At 38.0% G+C, this 23,066-nt stretch overlaps 1 protein-coding gene across 2 annotated transcripts in view; it reads left to right on the top strand.

The window, feature by feature from the left end:
• PXYLP1 (2-phosphoxylose phosphatase 1) overlaps nt 1–22,182 on the top strand; it is a 63,016-nt gene extending 40,834 nt beyond the window's left edge. For both annotated transcript variants that reach the window (XM_067301471.1, XM_013944409.2), the window contains 4 exons: nt 1,736–1,897; nt 2,811–2,937; nt 16,910–17,049; nt 19,728–22,182. In XM_067301471.1, the coding sequence (XP_067157572.1) occupies nt 1,736–1,897; nt 2,811–2,937; nt 16,910–17,049; nt 19,728–20,659 (1,361 nt within the window). In that variant the 3' untranslated portion in view covers nt 20,660–22,182. The remainder of the gene's footprint in view (nt 1–1,735; nt 1,898–2,810; nt 2,938–16,909; nt 17,050–19,727) is intronic.
• Nucleotides 22,183–23,066: the final 884 nt, after the last annotated feature.

Below are 23,066 nucleotides of genomic sequence, written 5' to 3'. Positions count from 1 at the left end.
TTTCTGGGATGTTGTTATATAGAGTATTTTTGTCTACCTTTCAACACAGGTGTGATAGTTGTGAGCATCTTGTGTTACTCTTTCTTTCCATCTCTAGCTTTTCTTCTTTCATCTTTCTCCTTCAGTCTCTGTCTCCTTTTGTCTTTCCTCTTCCCCCTTCTTCCCTCTACCCTCGCATCATTTTTGGGTCATTTTCATTTTTGCGATAGCTGTCTCCAAGGATTGAAGAGAGACTGACTGGCATTGGCTGATGTGCTGTTTGATAGTTCAATGTCAATTTGACATTGTGACATTGTCAAAGTGAAAATGATGAGGGACAGCTGGGCCTGTTATGGCTTGGTCCACATGCCACACATTTTTGAGTGCCCGTTTGAAGCGGTCATTGGTTAGCAGTCTTCCAGTCGAGATGCAAACATGCAGGCAACTGACTGCTTGCCTCCCTGTGGAGGAGGGATCACATACAACTGTGACTGTGATTATATATTTTTAAAGCTTTTCTGAGCTCATGCAGGAAAGTATTCAGTCATGTAAAATATTTCAGCTGAGGTTTTTCTGGCATTCATTCACCTCTGCCATTCTAATCTAATTAGACTTTCTACTTTTGTTGTCTTATTGGTTATACCTTACATGTTAGGTGATGAATCAGAATTAAAATGCCTTGCCTTCTTCATAAACTGTGTTTCCCAAAGGTACCAGTTATTACTGTATGCTAAAATTTGTGACATTTTGTACCGAATGGTTCCCTTTTATTGAATTATCCAAAAGGTTAAATAAGAATGACCAATACGCATGCACACAAAAGGATGAAATTTTGCAAGAATGACAGGGTGCTCTGGATCTGCCCACTTACTGCTGAGTTGGTGCTGTGGTGCTCAGTACCTCACATTTCTGAGGAGGTGATGAGACATAGAGCAAACTATTTTATCTTTTTCCCTGAGGAAGTGCCGAAGTGGACAGGCAGTTGGCATCTGTGAAGCACTTCCTGGAGTCCAGTTCCTGGTGTAAGCGCTTGTGATGCTTGTTCTTGAGATCAGGCAGCAAACGGGTGCAGTCCTGAGCTGAGGCCTTCAGGCTTCCAGCTGGAGCAAGGCAGGGGAAGTTCATCGCTTGGAAAGATCAGGCTAACGCAGAACAAGATTTTTCTTTTCTGTAAAGGAAAGTCTCACTTTTAATCTAGTTGCATTTTCTCAAGTGCTAAAATCATATGAAGTCTCTTTGTTTTCAAGAGGTGTCTGTCTGTCTGTCTGACTTGAGCAGTATTATGCTGAAGAGTCACAGCATTGGCAGTCAATGCAGGGTAGTAGGTAATGGTTGGTGTGCTGTCTGTGAATTATCTGAAAGGTATGGTTTTTTTCTTCCCTCTTCTTTCTATTCATGCATGCTCTTAGAGCTTCATGAGAGACTGTGACAGAAAAAGCAGCTTCAAAGAGCACACAAGGCAAGGCAAAGTAGTTCTATATCCAGATGGATTTCTGCAGTGTTAGCCAAGCATTGACTTTGCTAAAGAGCTCTCTGGGCTTGCCTTGTTGACTGTAAAAACATGAAAAATTCACAACAAAGATCTATACTCTAGAGTGGCATCCTTTCATAGCAACTGTAGTCTTTGTGTATAATTGTTTTCTTAAAAAAATAATTCCTAGTCCTTTATGTTCTTCAACCATCCTGAAGATTTAATTAACTAATGCTAGTTACTAACTAGCATTAATTTATTGCATGCATGGTTTGTATCTTTCAGTGCACTTAATCCCAGTAAACCCCATCAGGGAAGATGGGCTGAATCCTAAGAGCCGGAAGAGAATAATGCCTGATTTGCTGACTGAACCCCCTGCAATAGATCCTGTTTATGAAGCTCATGTTTACTGTAATATTCCCACCATTGCCGAACGCAGCATGGAAGGTAAGCTTTGTGCATGCAGATGACAGTTTCATTGCTTGTTTCTACATGCTGACTTTGGAAATGATTACTTTGTGCGTTGTCAGTTCTTCAGTGCTTGGAGCAAGGTACAGCAAGGCCAGCTGGTTGCTGAATTATATTGAATCATTCAAAATGCTTCACTCTTCTTTCCCTCCCTTCATATCCTCGCTGGTGTCTTAAATTTTGGAAATGGTCTACTGCAAAGGTTCTGTTGCCTGTTAACAATGAACTGGAAGTCCATAATGGGAAGGGGTGGGAGTGATATATTGTATATTTGACTAATAATGTTTATTACGAGTGAGCTGTATTGGAAATTATTATTAATGTCTGAAATACAGTTGATTTATAAGTCTGAAAAAAACAGAGCTAACTCGTGTTAGAACTCCAGACCAGTAGATATGGTCAACTAGAAGACACTTTTGTGTTCCTTACCCTATAGCAGCTGCAGCAGCAAGTTAGCCTGAATGAATTCCTTCATTAATGTATCCCACTAGTGCATAGAAAATAGAAACTAGTATATCAAAAAGCTCTAAATTGGGCATGCTGCAAAATGTATCTTTACAGTAGGGGCCTAGAAGTGGCATCACAAATGTGGGGGGAGTCTTACTGTGTTGGCAGAGACCCCTACTGAATAATTTCTTGTATGGTTGTTGGACTTTGGATGTGCTGTGGAAAAAGTGTTAGGCACCTGAGCCTTGTATAAATCCTCTTGCAAATTAAAGTGAAATGTTCATTGGGACAAGAAGTTATCATCTCTTGTGTGCCCCCCCCCCTTGCAACACCAAAGTTATCAAATTTATTATGCTTGCTTTTTTTCTTAAAGCACTAGTATTCAGCGGAAAGATTTAGGTAACATTCACTTTATATATTTATTTATTTGTTTATTTTCACTTAGGTCATGCACCTCATTATTTTAAACTAGTGTCGGTTCAAGTGTTGATTCGACATGGCGATAGATACCCACTGTATGCCATTCCCAAGACAAAGAGACCTGACATTGACTGCACACTGGTGCCTAGCAGGTACAGTTCCTGGCTTCTGTCATTACTGGATGCACATATCATTTCATATTTCTTTTGTGAGCTCTTCAGGGTGTGGCTTCTGATCTTTCTGTACTGTGGTGAATTAAAATAACTTTATGATGGGTGTGCAACATTTCCTTTGAAACATTACATTTTGCTACCAGTTCAGACCAGGAGAATTCTGGGTATTTCTGTTTCTAATTAAAAAATTAGGACTTCATCTGCTCTATATAGAAAGCAAAAGTTGTGTAATATTTAGGTTACCATTCCCCATAGATAAGCTTCCTCACATTTAAAAAATGTGATACTTGTATTTTATATTATCTTTGGCTTATTTCTTTTAACTTTTCAGAAATATAGGCTATGAGAGTTTTCCCTTAAATTAATGATTTATATCAAATTTATTTCAGGAAGAAAACATGAAGGTTGTACATTTAGTTATTAGAGTACAGGCTAAACAGTGTATACAACTGTTTGCTATTTAAAAACTACGCTTTCTGTAGTTACCACTGACTGCTTGAAACTGTCACACCTCAGTTTTCTGTCTCTGGCTGCCATTAACATGTCATTTACCCTTTTGTTTCAAAATATTTTGCTTCTGTCTAACATCACATCATTGTAGTTTCCTGGTGCTTATTTTGATATCATGATCAGTTCGAGCTATGGATGTGCTCTGAATACTTCTCCTTCTAGAAGAAACAGTTCGTTCTTCTTTAGGTTTTACTCATTGATAAAGATGAAGTACAGTGTAAAGCAGTAGAAACAGGGTGATGCAAGTTCCAAAACCTTTGTCCCAGCTTGCTTGATTACGTGTGTTCTTTTTCAGTAGGATCTGTGTATTTTTTTTCCCCAGCGGAGAACTTTCCCTGTGAACTTTCTGAATGTTTACTGTTAAAAGAAAAAAAGAACACACGTTAGCAAAGCCTTTTGGCAAATCGACAGCTTTATACTGCTATCCACTCAGCAGGGCGAGAGTGAAGTGTGGGGATTTCCCTGCTGGGCGCTGCCTCTGCTTGGTGCGCGTGCATGTATTACTGGGGAAAGAGGCATAATGGGTCTCTTGGTATACAGAGCTGTGCAGATACACCGTAAATACCTTTTTCTGGAGTAGTGTGCAATCTCCTCCATCTCTAAGGAGATGGTGCTCTGGCTGTCCTGGTGCAGAATCTTTCAGAGGTGGCTTTGTGCTCTCGTGCTGAAAAAGCAACAGTGGTGAAAGTGCATTTCTGACTGCTAGATGTATCAAATGTGTTTCTTGTCTTGGTAGATTCACGGGCCATGTTTCTGAGACTTTTATTAGCCTCCCATCATCGGTAGCATTTATGATTTTTATCTTTCATATCTGAAACACTCTGTCCTTTCAGCTTTTCCTCAGTGGGTTTTTAACAAAAGAATCTCTCTGTAGGAGAATGTGGACTATAGTAAGCTTTATGTTCATGATGAGCTAGTCTGCAGCAGTTCCATTTAGGAAGCTGACTCAATTTTCATATTTGGTCCTGAGTCAGTTTTTAGTTTGAGTATATTAAAACCCCAAAGCTGTAGTAATATTACACAGTAGGAATGCTGCTAAAATATGCAGAACCAAGATAAAAGGATACCTGCAATTAATCGTTAAGTACAGCTTCACCTCGTACTCATACAGCTGATGGGAACCTTGATTAAAGAGGCTTACTAAGTAGGTGCATAGAGGAGTGGACGAAAAGGCTAGCAGAAAATGATCAGCAAATCTGGCAGTTCTCTGAAGAAAGCTGAAATACCTTGACTTGCTGTTCAGATATATGGCTGCATAAGAGCAATTGCCCATGTTGGGAGAAGATGTCCTGAAACCTGCAAGGCTTGGAGTGTTGTCTTCAGTTGTAGTCAGTGTTGTAATCTGGCATGAATAACTGAAAAGTAACCATAGCACTGACAACGCTACTGTTGTTGGTGAGTGACTCCACAAGGGCTTGAAACTGCGAGCAGCTTTGCCCCATCAGTGTGTCTGCTGTAGCTGTTCATAGGAACCAGGCTTAAGAGGTCCTGAGTTTTATTCAAGTTACCCTAAGTTTTGTACAAAGGTCTGAACAGAGAGTGTGTGTGTGTGCGTGTACAGAAGTCTCAGTGCAACCTATTAGTGAAATTAAGGCTCTGTTGAAGATCTGTGCTTTTAAAGGAAAAATCTTAAATATTAAGACAGCTTTTATTTTTTAATCTTGTACAATGTTTTTTATATGTATATAATATGCATATATACATTTTTATATATAATGTATACAAATATACATAGGAAAATATATGCACTTTTAAGAGTAAAACAGGAGGAAAAAATTAGACATGAAAAATCTGCTTATTATAGCTAACATTGCACTGGAATTGAGAAGATTTAAATAGCTTCTGTTTTCACTATTTTTAGGGTATGTACGTACTCATATCTTAGCTGCTTGATGCAAGTATCAAAATTAGAAATTGAGCAAAAAGAAATCCTGATTTTTTTTTTTTTTTTCTTTTTGCCTCCTCTTTTAAAGACTGCTCATCTTTTGGAGTGCTTGTCTGTGAACACCAACAGAAATACCTGATTTTCTAACTATACTGAAAAAGCTTTATACATTATAGTGGTCTGGGATGTCTTACAGAGTGCATTGTTTTTTTCTTGTTTGGTTGTTGTTGTTTTTTTTTTTTTTTTTTTTTTCGAACTTTTCATCCACTGTCTTGTTGGCCACTTCTCTTCTTTATTCACACTTAGGCTTCCACCAAAATGCTTGTTTTGTCCAGAAGGGGCATCCTCTGGCATGAAATTAGGGCATGCAACACTCAGATTGCAGACAGGAAACCCAATTGCAGGTATCTCTACCAAGGAGTTGAGCAGGCAATTAGTTTCTCTAACAAGATGAAAAATGAACAATTTGCTAATAGCTATGATAGTATTTTAAATGAGCTGCCTCTAAGGGGTGAGGTTATTTTCAGAATGAAGCACTGAGTAAAGAAACATGATTTAAATTCTTCTGGGGTTCTTAAAGGCTCTGATCTTGCTCGGTGCCTGCCACATTAGAATGTATGGGTGACCTTTTTTATTGAAGAGATGTTAACTGCAAGTGGTAATGTTGGATGCATAGCTGTATTTCTCAATATTACAATGGCATATGACCTCAGTTTTGTATTTGTCAGAAAAGCTTTTATAACCGTTTCCACTTTAGTTTTGGGCAAGGAATATAACAGGAAGGCCTTGGAATTGGGAAAAACTATCCATAAAATGCAAGTGCCTAGTGCCACCTTTGACACTGCCCACAGAATGGCCAAGTCGAGCAGCTGGAGGGCGTAATGCCAGGCGGTGGTGAGATGGCCAGCAGATAGCTACCCTGGCCCGTTACTAATTTGTGGGGCATTAGAACATCAGTGTACGGATGATAGGTCCATTACAGTTTACAGCCACTAAAAATGAGCAGAGAATCAGAGACCTTGTCTCTTTCAGAACAAAGTTCATATAAAATAGAATTTCCTGGCTGACTTCGAAAGGGCAGCAGAAAGATTAAGAGAGTTGGCTTTGTGCCATATTGTCCAGAAGTTTTAGAGCTGACATTTCCAAACACAGCTAGAATTTTTAATGTTTCTACCATTGTTTTGAATGGTGTATTTATTATTTTAACATCAGGAAGCTATTTGCTGAGTTTGGCTGTCAAGCTTATATTCCTTTGATTTAAATTTGGTGCTTGATTGTAAATGTATTTATATTGAGAGTATTACAAGGCATATAATTGCTACCTTTTAACTGAAGGTTTCTTGATGCTGTATAATTAAGTTGAGATGTCTGATTAAAAGTCTGACTCGTTTGAGCTCTCTGGACTTCAGTTTCAGATAAGTATGCTGCTCATATTCAGTCTGCTCTTTATTTGACTTGGCATTCAGCTGATGGAATTCATTAATTACGCAGATTATGCTACAGCCCCATGGACTTCTAATGGGTATGCAAAATAGTCTTGAGGTCATGCTTTGGATTTGTGAATTATGGATTGCAACATGTAAGTGTGGAATGAATATAAGCAAATGGATTAAATGCTTTGGAGATTACTTCCATCTAAAACTTCAATTTAATATTATTATTTTCATTGTTCTGGATGCAAATTTCCAAAATGAACTGAATAATATATACTCTTTTCCCTCAGAAATTTAATTGACTGGTATTAGTGAAAATCCTTCCATTGTAGTGTTTGCTTTTGGGGGAATAAGTTAATTTTCAACTTTTTTTCCCCTTTGTACCTTGCTTGTATAGTGTCAAAATTAACAAATATGCCATGTTTCTTCATTGAGGTTATATTTGAGATAGAGAAGAAATACTTTTTTGGAAAATATTAAAATGATTTCAGAAGACTGCTATACTTTAATAGCATGCTGGGTTAACTGGCATGTGCTTGAAGGCATTTTGAGAGGTGTTAATGTTAATCATAGGAAGCTTAGTAACAAATATTTTAGTTTCAATACACTCTTGTCTTGAAACTACTATGAAAAAGAGAGGAAAGTGGGAGTGGGAAATATTACATTGTGAGCTAAAGGAGGTGTGGATTTGACTAGATGCAAGGTCAAAGTATGATCCAGACCAGAATTAGGTGAAGAAGGGTCTCTTGAGGCTTTTTATGACTTCTCTAAGGCCTCAGAGGAAGAGTGAAGAATACAGGCATACCTTGTTTTATTGTGCTTTGCTTCATTGCGCTTCGCAGATATTGCATTTTTTACAAATTGAAAGTTTGTGGCAACCCTGTATTGAGCAAGTCTATCAGCGCCATTTTTCCAACAGCATGTGCTCACTTCGTGTCTCTGTGTCACATTTTGGTAATTCTCGCAATATTGCAAACTTTTTCATTATTATTATATCTGTTATGGTGATCTGTGATCAGTGATCTTTGACGTTACTATTGTAATTGTTTTGGGGCGCCACGAACCGTGCCCATACAAGACGGCGAACTTGATCAATAAATGTTGTGTGTGTTCTGACTGCTCCACCGACCGGCTGTTCCCCCATCTCTCTCCCTCTCCTCGGGCCTGCCTATTCCCTGAGACACAACAGTATTGAAATTAGCCCAATTAATAACCCTGCAATGGCCTCCAAGTGTTCAAGTGAAAGGAAGAGCCACACGTCTCTCACTTTAAATCAAAAACTAGACATGATGAAGCTTAGCGAGGAAGGCATGTCAAAAGCCAAGACAGGCCGAAAGCTTGGCCTCTTGCGCCAAACAGTTCACCAAGGTGTGAATGCAAAAGAAAAACTCTTGAAGGGAATTCAAAGTGCTACTCCAGTGAACACACAAATGATAAGAAAGAGAAACAGCCTTATTGCTGATATGGAGAAAGTTTGAGTGGTCTGGATAGAAGATCCAACCAGCCACAACAGTCCCTTAAGCCAAAGCCCAATCTAGAGCAAGGCCCGAACTCTCTTCAGATCTATGAAGGCTGAGAGAGGTGAGGAAGCTGCAGAAGAAAAGTTTGAAGCTAGCAGAGGTTGGTTCATGGGGTTTAAGGAAAGAAGCCATCTCCATAACATAAAAGTGCCAGGTGAAGCAGCAAGTGCTGATGTAGAAGCTGCAGCAAGTTATCCAGAAGATCTAGCTAAGAGAATCAATGAAGGTGGCTACACTAAACAACAGATTTTCAGTGTAGACGAAACAGCCTTCTGTTGGAAGAAGATGCCACCTAGGACTTCCACAGCTAGAGACGAGAAGTCAGTGCCTGCCTTCAAAGCTTCAAAGGTCAGGCTGACTCTCTTGTTAGGGGCTAATGCAGCTGGTGACTTTAGGTTGAAGCCAACACTCATTTACCATTCCGAAAATCCTAGGGCCCTTAAGAATTATGCTCAATCTACTCTGCCTGTGCTCTATAAATGGAACAACAAAGCCTGGATGACAGCACATCTGTTTACAACACAGTTTACTGAATATTTTAAGCCCATTGTTGAGACCTACTGCTCAGAAAAAAAGATTCCTTTCAAAATGTTACTGCTCATTGGCAATGCACCTGGTCACCCAAGAGCTCTGATGGAGACGTACAACAAGATGAATGTTGCTTTCATGCCTGCTAACACAACATCCATGCTGCAGTCCAGGGATCAAGGAGTCATTTTGACTTTCAAGTCTTATTATTTATGAAATACATTTCGTAAGGCTATAGCTGCCATAGATAGTGATTGCTCTGATGGATCTGGGCAAAGCAAATTGAAAACCTTCTGGAAAGGATTCACCATTCTAGATGCCGTTAAGAACATTTGTGATTCACAGGAGGAGATCAAAATATCAACATTAACAGGAGTTTGGAAGAAGTTGATTCCAACCCTTATGGATGACTGAGGGGTTCAAGGCTTCAGGGGAGGAAGTAACTACAGATGCGGTGGAAATAGCAAGAGAACTAGAATTAGAAGTGGAGCCTGAAGATGTGACTGAATTGCTGCAATCTCATGATAAAACTTTAATGGATGAGGAGCTGCTGCTTATGGATGAGCAAAGAAAGTAGTTTCTTGAGATGGAATCTGCTCCTGGTGAAGATGCTGTGAACATTGTTGAAATGACAACAGAGGATTTAGAATATTACATAAACTGAGTTGATAGAGCAGCAGCAGGGTTTGAGAGGACTGACTCCAATAGTGGAAGAAGTCCTATTGTGGGTAAAATGCTATCAAACAGCATCGCATGCTACAGAGAAATCCTTCGTGAAAGGAAGAGTCAATCGATGCGGCAAACTTCACTGCTGTCTTATTTTAAGAATTTGCCACAGCCACCCCAGCCTTCAGCAACCACCGCCCTGATCAGTCAGCAGCCATCAGCATCGAGGCAAGACCCTCCACCAGCAAAAAGATTACGACTTGCTAAAGGCTCAGATGATGGTTAGCATTTTTTAGCAATAAAGCATTTTTTAATTAAGGTATGCACATTGTTTTTTTTAGACATAATGCTATTGCACTCTTAATAGACTACAGTATAGTGTAAACATAACTTTTATATGCACTGGGAAACCAAAAAATTCATGTCACTCACTTTATTGCGATATTCGCTTTATTGTGGTGGTCTGGAACCGAACCCGCAATATCTCCGAGGTATGCCTGTATTGAATCACTGGACAGTTTGTTGCAAGGCTGTAAAAGCTGTAACATTTTCTTGAATAAATAAGCCCTAATGGTCTCTTAAAGATCCTTTGTGTAGACTAGGATAATCTGTTGTTATTTTTAATGGGTCTTTCCATTCATTTGTCTTCTAAAAAAGGAAACTGATCCTTTGATCTAAAGCTTTTTTGACTACCTGGCCTTCACAGAAAAAATATGTTCTTTTTGCCTTGAGTTATAAAATTATTTTCTGCATTTTAAGTAGAAGAGAAAATAGACTTGCTTTTTGGTGCAGACAGAATCTGGTATGATATGATTATGAAAAGGTGAAGTTCATTTGTCAGAAGCTTGGTGCAGCAGCTTAACGTTTGGCATGGTCATGTTTACTTACCCACTGTGGGCTCTGCAGCTCTGTCAGAAGTTTGGTCCTCTTGGTTTTTGCAGATTCTGCTTTTCCTAACACAAGTGACATTTGCATAGATAAATGTAGTTTAAAAAAAAAATCAGTGTTTTGTTTGATATCCCTGTCCACTTCTGCAAGTTCTTTCCCAAGGCATATAGATCTCCTGCAGGACTCAGGAGTCTAGTGCTGTGAGTGGATAGCACTGTGCAGTAGCAGAGGTAAGCTGAATAAAAACTTACCCCTCCTGAATTCTGCTGAGCATCCATAATCTGCTAACCGGCAGTTTTCCACTTGATAACTATTCAGTTTAAGCTTTTAAATAAGTGACTCTGCTTAGGATTTGGTCTCAATAATTACAATATTTCTTCTATTGCTGTTTCCCTTTTAATCATAACTTCAACATCTTATTTTTCTGTTTGTCTATAGCATCTTATATGACTGTCAGGCTATGCTTTTTTTTATGCCGCTCTGGATTTTTTACAAATATGTAAATGATTTAAAAAAAATAAAAACCCCTGTAGTTGCATGTACTTTTGTCAAGATAATGACTTTCCACATCTGTTTCTAAGCACTTGCTTCATACTAATTAGCTTAACCTTGCAGTCTTTATAGATATGTAATCTCAAATTAGTAGGTGATTCAAAGGAATATTCAGTTTAATGAGTTGGAAGACCAACCGAATGGTGCAGCTTGAACATCAGGTTTGAAGAAACAAAACTTACACTCTGTACTTCATTTTACAGTATACATAGTAGAAATAAGGCCATGGTTCAATGATCCCATAGCTTTGGTAGGAAAATGTATTAAAGGAATTTTTAATAGGCTGTTGCTATGCTGTGCTGCTGCTACAATGGTGATGGCAGCACAGTTGTTTTTAAGACTGAGCACTAATCCACATCAGGGAATAGATTTTGACTGAAAATACTGCTAAAATTAAAAACCACAAGGATTGAGGGGTTGGGAATTTTGACCGAAATTGCCTCTGTTGGGGCCTGATCTGCAGCTGAGACTAAAGGAGGCACAAAACTATGCTCTGTGAACCTGATTTTTTTTTTTCTTTTAATTCTTTACTGAAAACAGTTTCTGCTCACAGGGATCACTAGGTAAGAAAATCTTTCACAAGTAGACAATATAAATCAATAGTAGTATTTTCCTGAGTGGTCCTGATAAGCATGGACCATTTGTGGTATGGATTACAATTAGCCCTGATAAATGTGGATCATTTTCTTCCTGCTCTGTGAATTAACCCTGAAGTCTAACAATGGTGATGTAATATCAGACATGTGGCTTCATGCTGTGATTTTTAACAAAGGTATCTAGTTCAAAGAGCTGTTCCTTCCAAAAGAGGCTTCCGTGCATTTGAGCATACTGAGCAACAGGGGCAAAATGCCTCAGTCTTCCATAGTAGTTCTTAAATACTGACTTTGAAGTCTTGAATTCAGCTTAGTCTTATGGGGGAGGGTGGGGATGGACACTAACGCGCACACAGGCACACACGCACGCACACTCTCCTGTAACAAAGTTTCTGTGCTGCTACTCAAGAAATGAGGTCTCGCTGTATAATACGTATGAACTTAATGTTGAGAACTGCAAGAGTTGTATTTCTTAAATAGATGCAATAAATGCATGTTTCATGCACGTTTCTTGCACAGTATTTTGTACCATTATGGCTAATTCGTCCAAAATCCAGTAGCGGATTTTCTGAGGTGTCTTGTGCATATTCTCACTCTGATACTATATTTCTCACTTTTCCATGCTAATTCTGAACAACCTTCGAGTTAGTGTTCACTTCTCATCAAGTAAAATACCTCTAGGTTTTTATATCTAAACTCCTCAAGGAAAAAGAAAAAGGAAATTCTCATTAAAGGATGTCAGCTCAGTTGTTGGCAGAAATATGCATATGGTTCAAATAGTTGCGTAGAATTTCTTTACATGCTACACTGATCACAGCACAGCAATAAAGAGACAATGTCATATTTCAGTATTAAAGCTTGTTAAGACTTTTATAAATAAGATACTTAAATGTTGGTCCATTTTAATGCTAGTGCATGAAAACTGCACTATTAAATTTGGGATCTATTATCCCATGTTTAGTTCTTAAAGAAAAAAGTCAAGCTGAATTATTATTGGAGGGAAGTGTCCTCAGTTTTGTTAGATACGCATTATTTACCACAATAAAATAATGGAAGTGCAAATTTACAGACCCTAAAAAAGGGAAATAAATGTTCAAGATTAGGAAAAAATAAGTCTGTCAGTGGTAATGAGCCTTTCCACACACTGATAAAATTTGAAATATTTATTGTATTAATATGGTTCCCAAATACTGTAGCTTACTGTCATAATGTCAAGCAAATTACAGAGTAAATATCTTTTTAGTCCATTTTTATTTTCTGGTTACTTTTATGGAAACAAAATTTTAAGGATATTTCAGTCTTTTCAACTATACAACTGAGTAATTTTCTTTGCTTCCTGCTCAAACAGTCCCAGCAGTCTTAGCTGTGTTGCCTAGATACTCCATCTCCTGCGGCATCTGTAAATTGGGCAATTCAACAGGAGGATTTGTAAGCTTAAAAAAAAAAAAAAAAAAAAAAAAAATCCTGGGGGAGGGGTGTAATAATTTGTCAGATAGTAGCCTAAATGGTGCTGTAAAAACTAATTATTTCAATAGCAAAATTTCTGTTTGTTAACATGTATGGGGTTAATCAGGAGAACTGCTGGCATATTCATTTTTTTGTTGCATACACCAGGTTTGCATTAAGGATAGAAGCATATTGGAGCCTGGGATGTCTGTCCCCTTTAGGTAGAATAGCTCTTACTTCCTTTGTTTGATCTTCCCCTCTCCTCCTTCCCCCCCTCCCCAAAATACATTCAAAAAGTAGTAAGCTTTCAATTAAAGGTCCAAAATTCATGTTCAGAAACACATCCAACAGAGTCATATTTCATTGTTCACTTTTGTGGGCATGCGCTTAACTTGTGCTTACTTTAAAAATCATTTAATGAACAGTTAAATAACTTACATCTATGTAGATATACGACCAGCTATATTAAGGTATAGTAGTATAAGTTTTACCAAGTCCTGGATATTAGCTTGCCTTGTCTGCCATTGTTTAGGTGTATCTTTTTGCATTGCACTTGACCATTTTTAATAGTGGAAGGTACTACCTGCTATGTGCTTTTTTCTTCCTTCATTCCTTCCCATAAGGGCTTGCTGATAGTTTCATCAGTGCAGGTTTGATTCCTTTAGAATTCAGGTTTTGTAACCAAAACAGCAGAGCAAGCAGAATGGACAGTACAGTTCTTTCCTAGTGTTTTCATAGGTATATTTGCCAAACTTGCTAATGATGTAAGTGTGGTTTAAGGAAAATCATGATTGACAAGCTATTCAGGGTTTTTTAAAGCGTAAAGTTTAGAAAATGGGTCGTTCAGACTGCTACGTCTGTAACAAGCTTAAAAGCTATTTGCAAACACTGTTCACTTAATTTCCTTAACTTAAATCTTCCATTTTAGATTGTACTGCTGGGCTGTGGAAAATACCAAATCTACAAAAAGTTCTGTTTGAGATTCACATCTGGAGCTGGATTAAGCTCTCAAATGTGTACTTAATAAACAGGAAACCTCAACTGATCTAGATAGGAACAAAGCCTTTTACATGCCTTTGCTTCCCAAACATTAAGCTTTCTTTGAGTTGTTAAAATTATTATATATGGAAGAAGCTATGGATTTAAAATGTCATAAATTGACTGGTTTTCCTTTCAATTTGAAGTAAAAATGAAAAAATGAATATTTTCTCTCATTTTGCTGCTGTCTAGCATTTTTCTTGCTGGCATTTGTACCATAATTTATAGTAACATTTTTCTCCTAAGTTTTTTTTTTTTTTTTTCCCTGAAGGTAAATTAAATACTGGCAAATTCAGATTTTAGAAAATATGACAACGCAATTCCAAAAAGCTAGCTTTCTATCAAAGGAGGGGGCTGATGTCATATGAGACCTACTGTATTTGCATGCGGTGAGCATAGCTTTGCGACAGAGGCTTTCTTATTTGAGAGCACCTCTCTGTTGGCTCCCCTGTGTAAGTATTAGGGTCTTTGTCCTAGTAAAATTTGATTCCAGACTTTAATTCATACTTTAGTAGTGTTGTGGCTCCCTCTTGTGGTTCTTGTAACTTTGGGAATAAATTGTTGTTGTTGTTGTTGTTGTTGTTGTTGGGCCTGAGGTTTGGTACCAAAACAGTATATTATTCTAGCAAAGTGTAAACATGAACATGAAATAAAAAAATGCTGACTATTCTATAAAACTTCTCTGACCAAATTTATCTTCATGAAATCTTTTTGATAAATTTTTTTTGTGATCAGCATCAAAAAATAGACTACTGTATTCAGGCTGAAAGTCCTATTAAAATGCTAACCATCTGGGCAGAGCTGGACTGCTGAGCAGTTTCTGATCTAGCTGCACACGGAAGTAGAGGTGACTGCATTTGTGCACATGTGTGAATACTAGCAAAGAACACTTCCTCACAGAAGAGGGGCAAAGAAGAAATGAGGCAATGTTAAATCAACTGGGGTGGAAAAAGAAAGTCTTAAAGTGCATTTTATATGCAGTGGTGTCTAGGAACTTAAGTGATGGGGTGATGGTTTTCAAAGCATTTATCAAATGTAAATGTTAACAAAGAAAATATTACTTATGTAGGCTGATCGTGGAAGTGTGAGCACAGATTTTTAAGGTTTAAATTCCTTTCTATTGCATTGTTTGTGGACTTCTATTTATGTAATTTTCAGCATACCAATGCAAAAGTGAACTGAGTTCATTTGTATTTGAAATTTGCAGAACAGTTTAGGAGATGCAGGTATTCTTTCACTGACTTGAATTCAGTTTGACTGAGTTATCCTAGACTCTTGCTTGCATCTCTTTCCAGTTGTTTTCATGACTTGTATTATGGGTGTATTTACAGTCAGTTACTATTATTACATCTGCTTTAGAATTAATAAACTCAAGTACAGAAAAAAATGGCTTTCTCGGGGAAAGACTAAGCAGCAGCTCTACAACAGTCCTTTTCTCCCAGTCTCCATCAGCTTGGCCTGGGCTAGCCAGCTTTCTGTAATGATTATCTGTACATGAACAAAAAGAGGCAATATCTAGTGGCCACCTTGCTGCGTTTTGCTGCCACAAATGTTTGGATCGTTACCTGTCTTGTTGCTCAGAGCATTTTGAAAGGGGCTTATTGGGACTGTGTGTTCTTACATTAGCAAAGAAAGGAATTACTCCAGAATTAGAAGCCCTGTATCTCTTACTTCCGGTGCCAAGGAAGCAGTTTTAAAGTAGCAAATATTTGTTTTTCTCATAGCATTCTTGTAATAAATACTGTATTTGTGGAACAACGCTGAAATGCAATTCTCTTACATGACAAGACTGTGCAGAAGGGTGGTTCTGCCCAAGCTGTGCTTTACTCAGAGACAGTACTGATCTTACAGGAAAGGTGCTAAAAGTTTAAGTAGAGCTTGTACAGTGCCTTGCAGCATACTTTGAATTGAGAAGTTTTATTGTCACTAGTGAAGTGGTATTCACATCTGCAGTCAAGACTTGGAGTGCCTTTGCAAGACACTGATCATATGGGCTATTCTAGGTGCTTCTTTTGAAATACTGAATGTTGAGCAAGGTTGAATAAAATGGACAATGTGTTGACATTCACTCAGACACACCACTGTGTATAATCTCTAGTCTTAGATGTTTTCCTAAGTGTAAAGCTTTCATGGATGGTATATTAAGTATGCCATGAATATTTTTTTCTTAACCTAAGATGCCGCATAATTTGGTCTCATCCAGGACCAAAGCGTAGGACTCTTTCTTCCTAGGTATAGTACCATACCCAAAACTACGGGCTCCAGTTTTCATTGGGCCACTGGACGCTGCTTTGCAGGTACTCCTTAACTGGGGCTGCATGTGCTATTTGATGTGAAGCCTGAAGAAATTTGAAATAAAGAATGTGATTGCAGTCAGCATTTTACATTACCAAACTTGAGAATTCCCCAAGATCTTCCACTTCCAGTAGTGGTTAGTTGAACCCCTTTAGATTGTTAGTGTCATTGGCCATGTTGTTGAAGTGCAGAGGTACTTCAGAAACTGGAAAAAGTCATTTTTGCAGGGATTTAAAAATACTTGAAAAATTCACAATAGTATTATTGTTTGCCTTTAAAAAAAAAAAAAAGTGTTAAACTGCAAGCAAATATTTTTCCCAGTTGCTTACCGAAAGAATCACAGCTTTCACATGCCAAGGCATCCCACAAATATCCCTTAGTCTCCCTGTAGCTCTTTGCTAGAGAGGCAACTAAGTAGTTGGATTTCTTTTGCACACTTGCAAAAGTCCTGAGTAAGAGCAGATGCTGTCTCAGTGGGAAATAATCTCTCACCATGAAACTTTCTGAGCTGACATAGTTGGAATACTTGACTCTCTTGAGCTGTTTTCCCATATACTTTTGGAAGTTTTCACATTTTTTCATTGTTTATCTCTCTAGGAAACCTTCTCATCCTCAGCTTGAAGCTTTCATTAAACATATGTCCAAAGGATCTGCAGCCCAAATGGATGGTACCCTAGGCAGCCTGCCTCGGTACCCTAGTCATTCTTTGTGTGAAATGGGAGAGCTTACACAGACAGGTAAGTTTCTGTAGCGGCTTTATTTATCCTTTCCTGTGCTCTATTAAATATAGCCCGCTTGAAAAGGGATCTTCTATTTCTCTCTATATTAAAATGTGTGTGTGTGTGCATATCTGTATATCTAATTTTATGGAAGCTTATAATGTTGGTCATAACTTAGATTATGCAGGAATATGAATAATATAAGAAATGCTGTATACTACAAAAGTGGTAACAGTTCTAGTTAACTGTACTTTATCCTACAGCCTGCCTGCATTCTGTTACAAATTGATCACTTTTGGCATCTCTTTTCACTTTATTTTTAATAAGTTAGAACACCGCACTGTGAAACTGCTTTGTCCCCCCCTCAGAAAATGACATTGCTCAGTCCCTCGTGAGAAAGAATTAAATTCTGTTACTTACTGGTTTGAGATTCAGAATGGCCCTGGTACTGAAGAACAGTCACTTAATTGCCAGTTTTCACCTGTAATATAAGTAGAGTGTGTAGTGCAAGAGATTCAGGTGTACAGACAAATTTGATGCTTGTATTACGGAAACAGAAAAGCTCTTTTGACCATGTGGTGCCCCCCCACCCCACCCCCGGCCGCCTTTGTTTTGTTCTAAGCTTTATAAAGTGTCAAGAGCATTAAAGAAGCTGGGCTGAAAGGTGTTGGACTCCTGTTTTCTGGTGTATTTATTCACGTGTATTTTCACCACAAGGAAATGAAGCTTCATTCACATATTCTGTGTCAATTCTGTTGAGCTTAGTTATTGGGAGAAAAGGTGAAAATACCAGCACTGAAATTCCAAACAATTTCTTAAAAAAAAAAAAAAAAGAAAAGAAAAGAAAAAAGTGTAGAAGAGAGACTTTGTTAATTCTACCACTGAGAGAAAGACTGTTGAACTCTCCTAGTGAACATATGCTTTAGTTTATCCATACCAAATAGTAGGGAACATGGGTGATAACTGGAAGTGTTGCAGTGGGGATATGGGTATGCAGAAGAAAGCATGTGGAGAGCTGGGAGTATTGTGTTGCTGGGGGCAGTGGGAATATTAGAAGGAGCTGAAGGGCTTGGGATTAGAGAGGAAACTGGTGGTAGTGCTGGGTCCAGAGAGTGATGAAAGAGCCATTGGAAGCATCTGGGACTGTTGGCAGCAGGGGATAGTAAATATGAGGGAAACAAAGGTTGAGAGGAGAGAAGAATAGAAACAAGCTGTAAACTGGTAAGAAACAGCTTTTCACTGATTCCACAGTTCATGGAATAGTTTGTATTTTCTGGATACTGGCTGAACTGATGTGAACTTAAGTCAGTGTTTTAGTTCAGTTCCTTTTTTGCATGTATTCATATTGGTGCTTCAAAAATAAAAAATGAGTACCTATCCATAACTGGGGAAACGTAACTGTTGCACAGCCGTGCATGTGCGTTGTGAAAAAGGTTGATCACAAGTAGATTTTTCTTTTCAATATTAATTTCATTTGAAAATTCACGTTAATAGTACTCTTCTGTTTTCCTGTGCCTTTTCAAATTTTAACAATCTATTTTATTTCATTCCCACACTACAGGCAATCACTTTTAATTGTGTGTTATCCTTTTCCTAAATATCAGTGACTAAAGGAGCACATTACAATGTATCTGGAGAGTCAACAGATTTGGAGACTGTCTAGAGAGAATTAAAAACATGTAAATTTGGGGGTTAGTGCCACTTCTCTCTTGCCAGCTGTCTCTGAGAATTTCTTTCTGTATTTGTGAATTCAAAAATCACCTGTCAAATCCTCATACCTTCTGGAGACCCATCAGAAGAATGGCTTGCATTAGGCAAGTCACTGCAAGTCTTGCAGAGTGACCTCAGGAGAAATGGAGTCAGTTTACTAAGGAACTCTTACTAACACAGCACAGTGCATGGGAAACTGAATTCATCGTTACACACAGCTTGTAATTCAGCTAGTATTTGGGACTTGTCGCCTGTAACAAGGTATACAAATGTGCTGATGCATGCAGGGTTCATGCTTGTTACTTGGCTGCTGTAGAGGGATAATACAAGGAATGTGGATTCTGGAGTAAAGGTATTGGCAGGGGAGGAGGACACACACCCTCTTCCTTTCCAGCTGAGGGTTAGCGTGAGAATTATCAAGGAATTTGAGTACATCCTGAAGGAGGATAAGGAAGGAAGTCTGATGATGCCGATTCCCTTACCTCCCCACACTGTTTTGTGAGTTTGCACGTGAGTTTACACTCTGTGTTCATTTGAGTGCCAGTACTTTTACCAGCTACCATAAATTTGCAGGGAGCACAAGCATTCACTGCCTATCTGGAAATTTGACTCAGGTGCAGTCTGGATCCACTCTCACAGGCACTGTATTTTTATAGTCACGTTAGATTTTCTGTTCAGGCTTGTCTCTATTCCAAAGAACAAACATTAAACCACTAAAGTTTAAATGAATTATACAGAACCAGCTTTTTCTCTCTGTATCTTAGTTTAACTCCCAGAATCTGAGAGATAACTTAAGAGAAAGTATTTTGTATTTCATGCGGTTTCCCTGATAGCCAAGCATAAGTGAAGTTCAGCTTTGAAGTTCATAACTTTTTAACTAGTTTGTGCATTATCAGTAAGACTGATAGCTATGTTTTTCTTATTTTTCTCCAAAACTAAGAAGGTTCTGATCGCGTGTTATAAATTATTTTAAAAATCTCTTCTAGGGGTTGTACAGCACTTGCGAAATGGACAGCTATTACGAGAAATTTATATAAACAAACATAAACTGCTCCAGAGTGACTGGACAGCAAAACAGCTCTACTTGGAGACAACAGGAAAAAGTCGAACCCTGCAGAGTGCACTGGCACTGCTCTACACGTTTTTGCCAGATTTTGACTGGAAGAAAATTAATATGAGACATCAGTGGAGCACCATTTTTTGCTCTGGAAGCTGTGACTGCCCAATGCGTAACCACTACCTAGAAGAGGAACAGCGCCGACAGTACAGCTTACGGGTGAAGAACAACAATTTGGAGAAAATATACGTGGATATGGCAAAGATTGTAGGCATTCCCACCAGGCAGTTGAGAGCTTCTAACCCAATAGATTCTCTCTTGTGCTATTTTTGTCATAATGTCAGTTTTCCGTGTACTAACACTGGCTGCATTGGTATGGAACACTTTAAAGTAATCAAGAGACATCAGTTAGAGGATGAGAGAGAAAGACAGGAGAAGAAACTTTATTTCTTGTATGCACTATTGGCTACTCATCCTCTCCTCAACCAGACTGTTAACCGGCTGCAGCGTATTGCAGAAGGCAAGAAAGAAGAAGTATTTGTTCTTTACTCTGCACATGATGTCACACTGTCACCTGTTCTTAGTGCCTTGGGCATTACTGAAGCCAGATTTCCAAGATTTGCAGCCAGATTAGTCTTTGAGCTGTGGCAGGATGGGAAGAAACCCAAAGAACACTTTATCCGCATCCTCTATAATGGTGCTGATGTCACATTCCAGACCTCATTCTGCAAGGATTATTATAAACGTTCCAGCAAGCCCATGTGCCCACTAGAAAAATTTGTTAGCTTTGTCAAAAGGGATATGTTCTTAGTTTTTAATAGCACTAGTTACTATGATGCATGTCGTAGAAGACCACTGTAGGGAAGGGAAATGAAAAGGAAGCAATGTTAGCTTGTGTATCAGTGAAAGTCTCTGTATCTTTTCTGGTGGAGGGGCAGTTCAGTTTGGTTATTTCTTGTACTTGTTTGTGTAAGTACAAAAGAATATTGCTTGAAACAATTTTCAGATAGTTTTATTTTCATTTAAAAACCATAGATGGTCTTCAATATAAGAATAAATACTGAGGGAGTATTACGTATATGTGTGTATGCTCACGTATGCTGTGTTAACTGTAATGAATTGATAAACCACATGGGCTACTGTAACCTGGATGTTGCTTGATAAAAAAGTGAGAGAGCTTAGATTTGATTTCTCTGAATTCCAGAGCAATACTTGTATACCATGAGTTTAAAAAGAAAACTGTTCTTTTTTTTTTTTTCCCACCACCACATCACAATCATTTTAAATGGCTGTATCAAGATATTTATAAATTCCAGGCATCTGTATGAAACCTTTTGTAAAGAGTTCTTGAAACTCCCTCCTCACAGAGAAGCATTTTAGTATTTTAAGGGACAGGTCTTTAAGAAGTGCATATGTGTATCTGTGCATACTTAGCTGGGCGTGCACAGGTGAGTACATGTCTTTTTGCTCACAGACCTCTAAATATTTGGCTTCTGTTGTCTGTGCCAGAGAAGGGTGTCCTGGAAAATAGATACAAAACTCTATTCTTTGATTGCACTTTCAGCACTTTGAATAGTTCAAACACAGTCTAGAAATATGTAAAGGTCTTGTGACTACCTTTATAACAGATAGATAGCAAACACTAACATTACCACTAAATCTGAGTGAGAAATTAGGACTATAAATCAGTTTTACGGTGAAGTGTTGCATTCTTTCCCATTAGGAACACTCTCAAGCTGCTATGTTGTGGAACAAATCAGTGTTTTAGGAATTTGATATAGTGGCTGCTTGAGACAGCTTGACTAAACACTACGAAATTTTGTAGTTCAGTTAGTATTTTTATGGACTAGGAAGCTCTTATTTTGTAAGACCAGACTTGTACATATTGTACTGTGTATATTTATAACACAGTAAATCTTTCGTACTTGTTTAGTTTGTGAAGAGCTGTGAAAAGCTGACTTTTAGACATTTTTTCCCTCGATTGGGATGTATAGATTTAAGAATAAATTGTCTTTTATGGGTAATTTGAACAACCCCAGTAGATACAAAAACTTGTATTTTAAACTGCTTTCATCTTCTTTAGGAGTAGCAAATTGAGAACCATTTTTTAATATAAGTGTTTGAAAAAGATTTTTCATTACTAGAATATTAAATTTTATAATGGTGGAGCTTTTTACACATCTAGAAGTAATTTAGTTTGTGACTTGTGATTCAATGGTGCTAGTTTATCGAAAGAAATATAACTAAACATAAATTCTCTAACTTCATTGGCATTCCAGTCTTTCTCTTTCTCTCTTTCTCTGTTTCTCTGTCTCTCTCTCTCTGTGTTTGCAAATGCTGCATTTGAACATGTTTCTTTTAAATAAAATTTTGGGGACTCTTTGTATACTTGTGTGTTACACTTAATTCTGATTTCCTTAACTGTTTGCAGTAGCAAGTTTGTGCATTTTGTAAGCTGCTTGTCCCATTATTAACTTCCATGTTGGCTCACAATAGCACTTAACATGTTCTGGTTCCAAGACTGAGTAGGAGAAGGTAAATACTTCATGAATGCTGAAATAGAAATGATGATAGAAAATTTGGGGCTTTTGTGGCATATTGGAGTGTAACTGCTAGAAGGGCTTTCTTTGCCTAAGGGACTAGCTGTATTAGTTGGCATACATAATTTTCTGTTGGAAGGCAAACAGGAAGAGGGAATCTGAAAATTTGAGCTCGCTTGGAGTAAAACTTTTTTTGTATAAATGATGTGAAGTGGATCATTGGTCCAAAATAAGCAATAAGTACTGTGAAGAGTTCTTAAGTTATCTGGGAAATGCTTCTGTAACTCTTCAAAGTATTGTCTCTGGGAGATTTGAAGCTGATTTTGTGACCATTTTCAGGAATGATGCTGAAGTGCAGAAAACTACCATAGGCATATCATTGGAGTTTAATGTGTTCTTTAGAAGCTTTGAACCATTAACTGCTTTTGCAAATGCCAGAGTTGATATCTTCAAAAACTTGTGCTAGGAATAGCATCTAACCTTGCACCTTTATCCAAAGATAGACCATAGAAGTGTTTTCTTTTGATTTGCCTTTGCAGAAGGGTCCCTTTTGTTGTAGGGATTTTGCGATACGGCTATAAATTGGCATGGACGTGAGTTTGGATGGCTTTCTAGTTTGTTGAGCTCAAAGAACCCTTGAGATCCCAGATGTTGATGGATATTGCAGCTGCTCTCTAAACTTCTAACTTTACTATCCTATAGAGTAGTAAAGATGTACTGATTTTTAT

This window comes from Apteryx mantelli, chromosome 9 (genome assembly GCF_036417845.1).
Source record: "Apteryx mantelli isolate bAptMan1 chromosome 9, bAptMan1.hap1, whole genome shotgun sequence".
Lineage (NCBI taxonomy): Eukaryota > Metazoa > Chordata > Aves > Apterygiformes > Apterygidae > Apteryx > Apteryx mantelli.
This window is presented reverse-complemented; position numbering and strand designations above follow the sequence as displayed.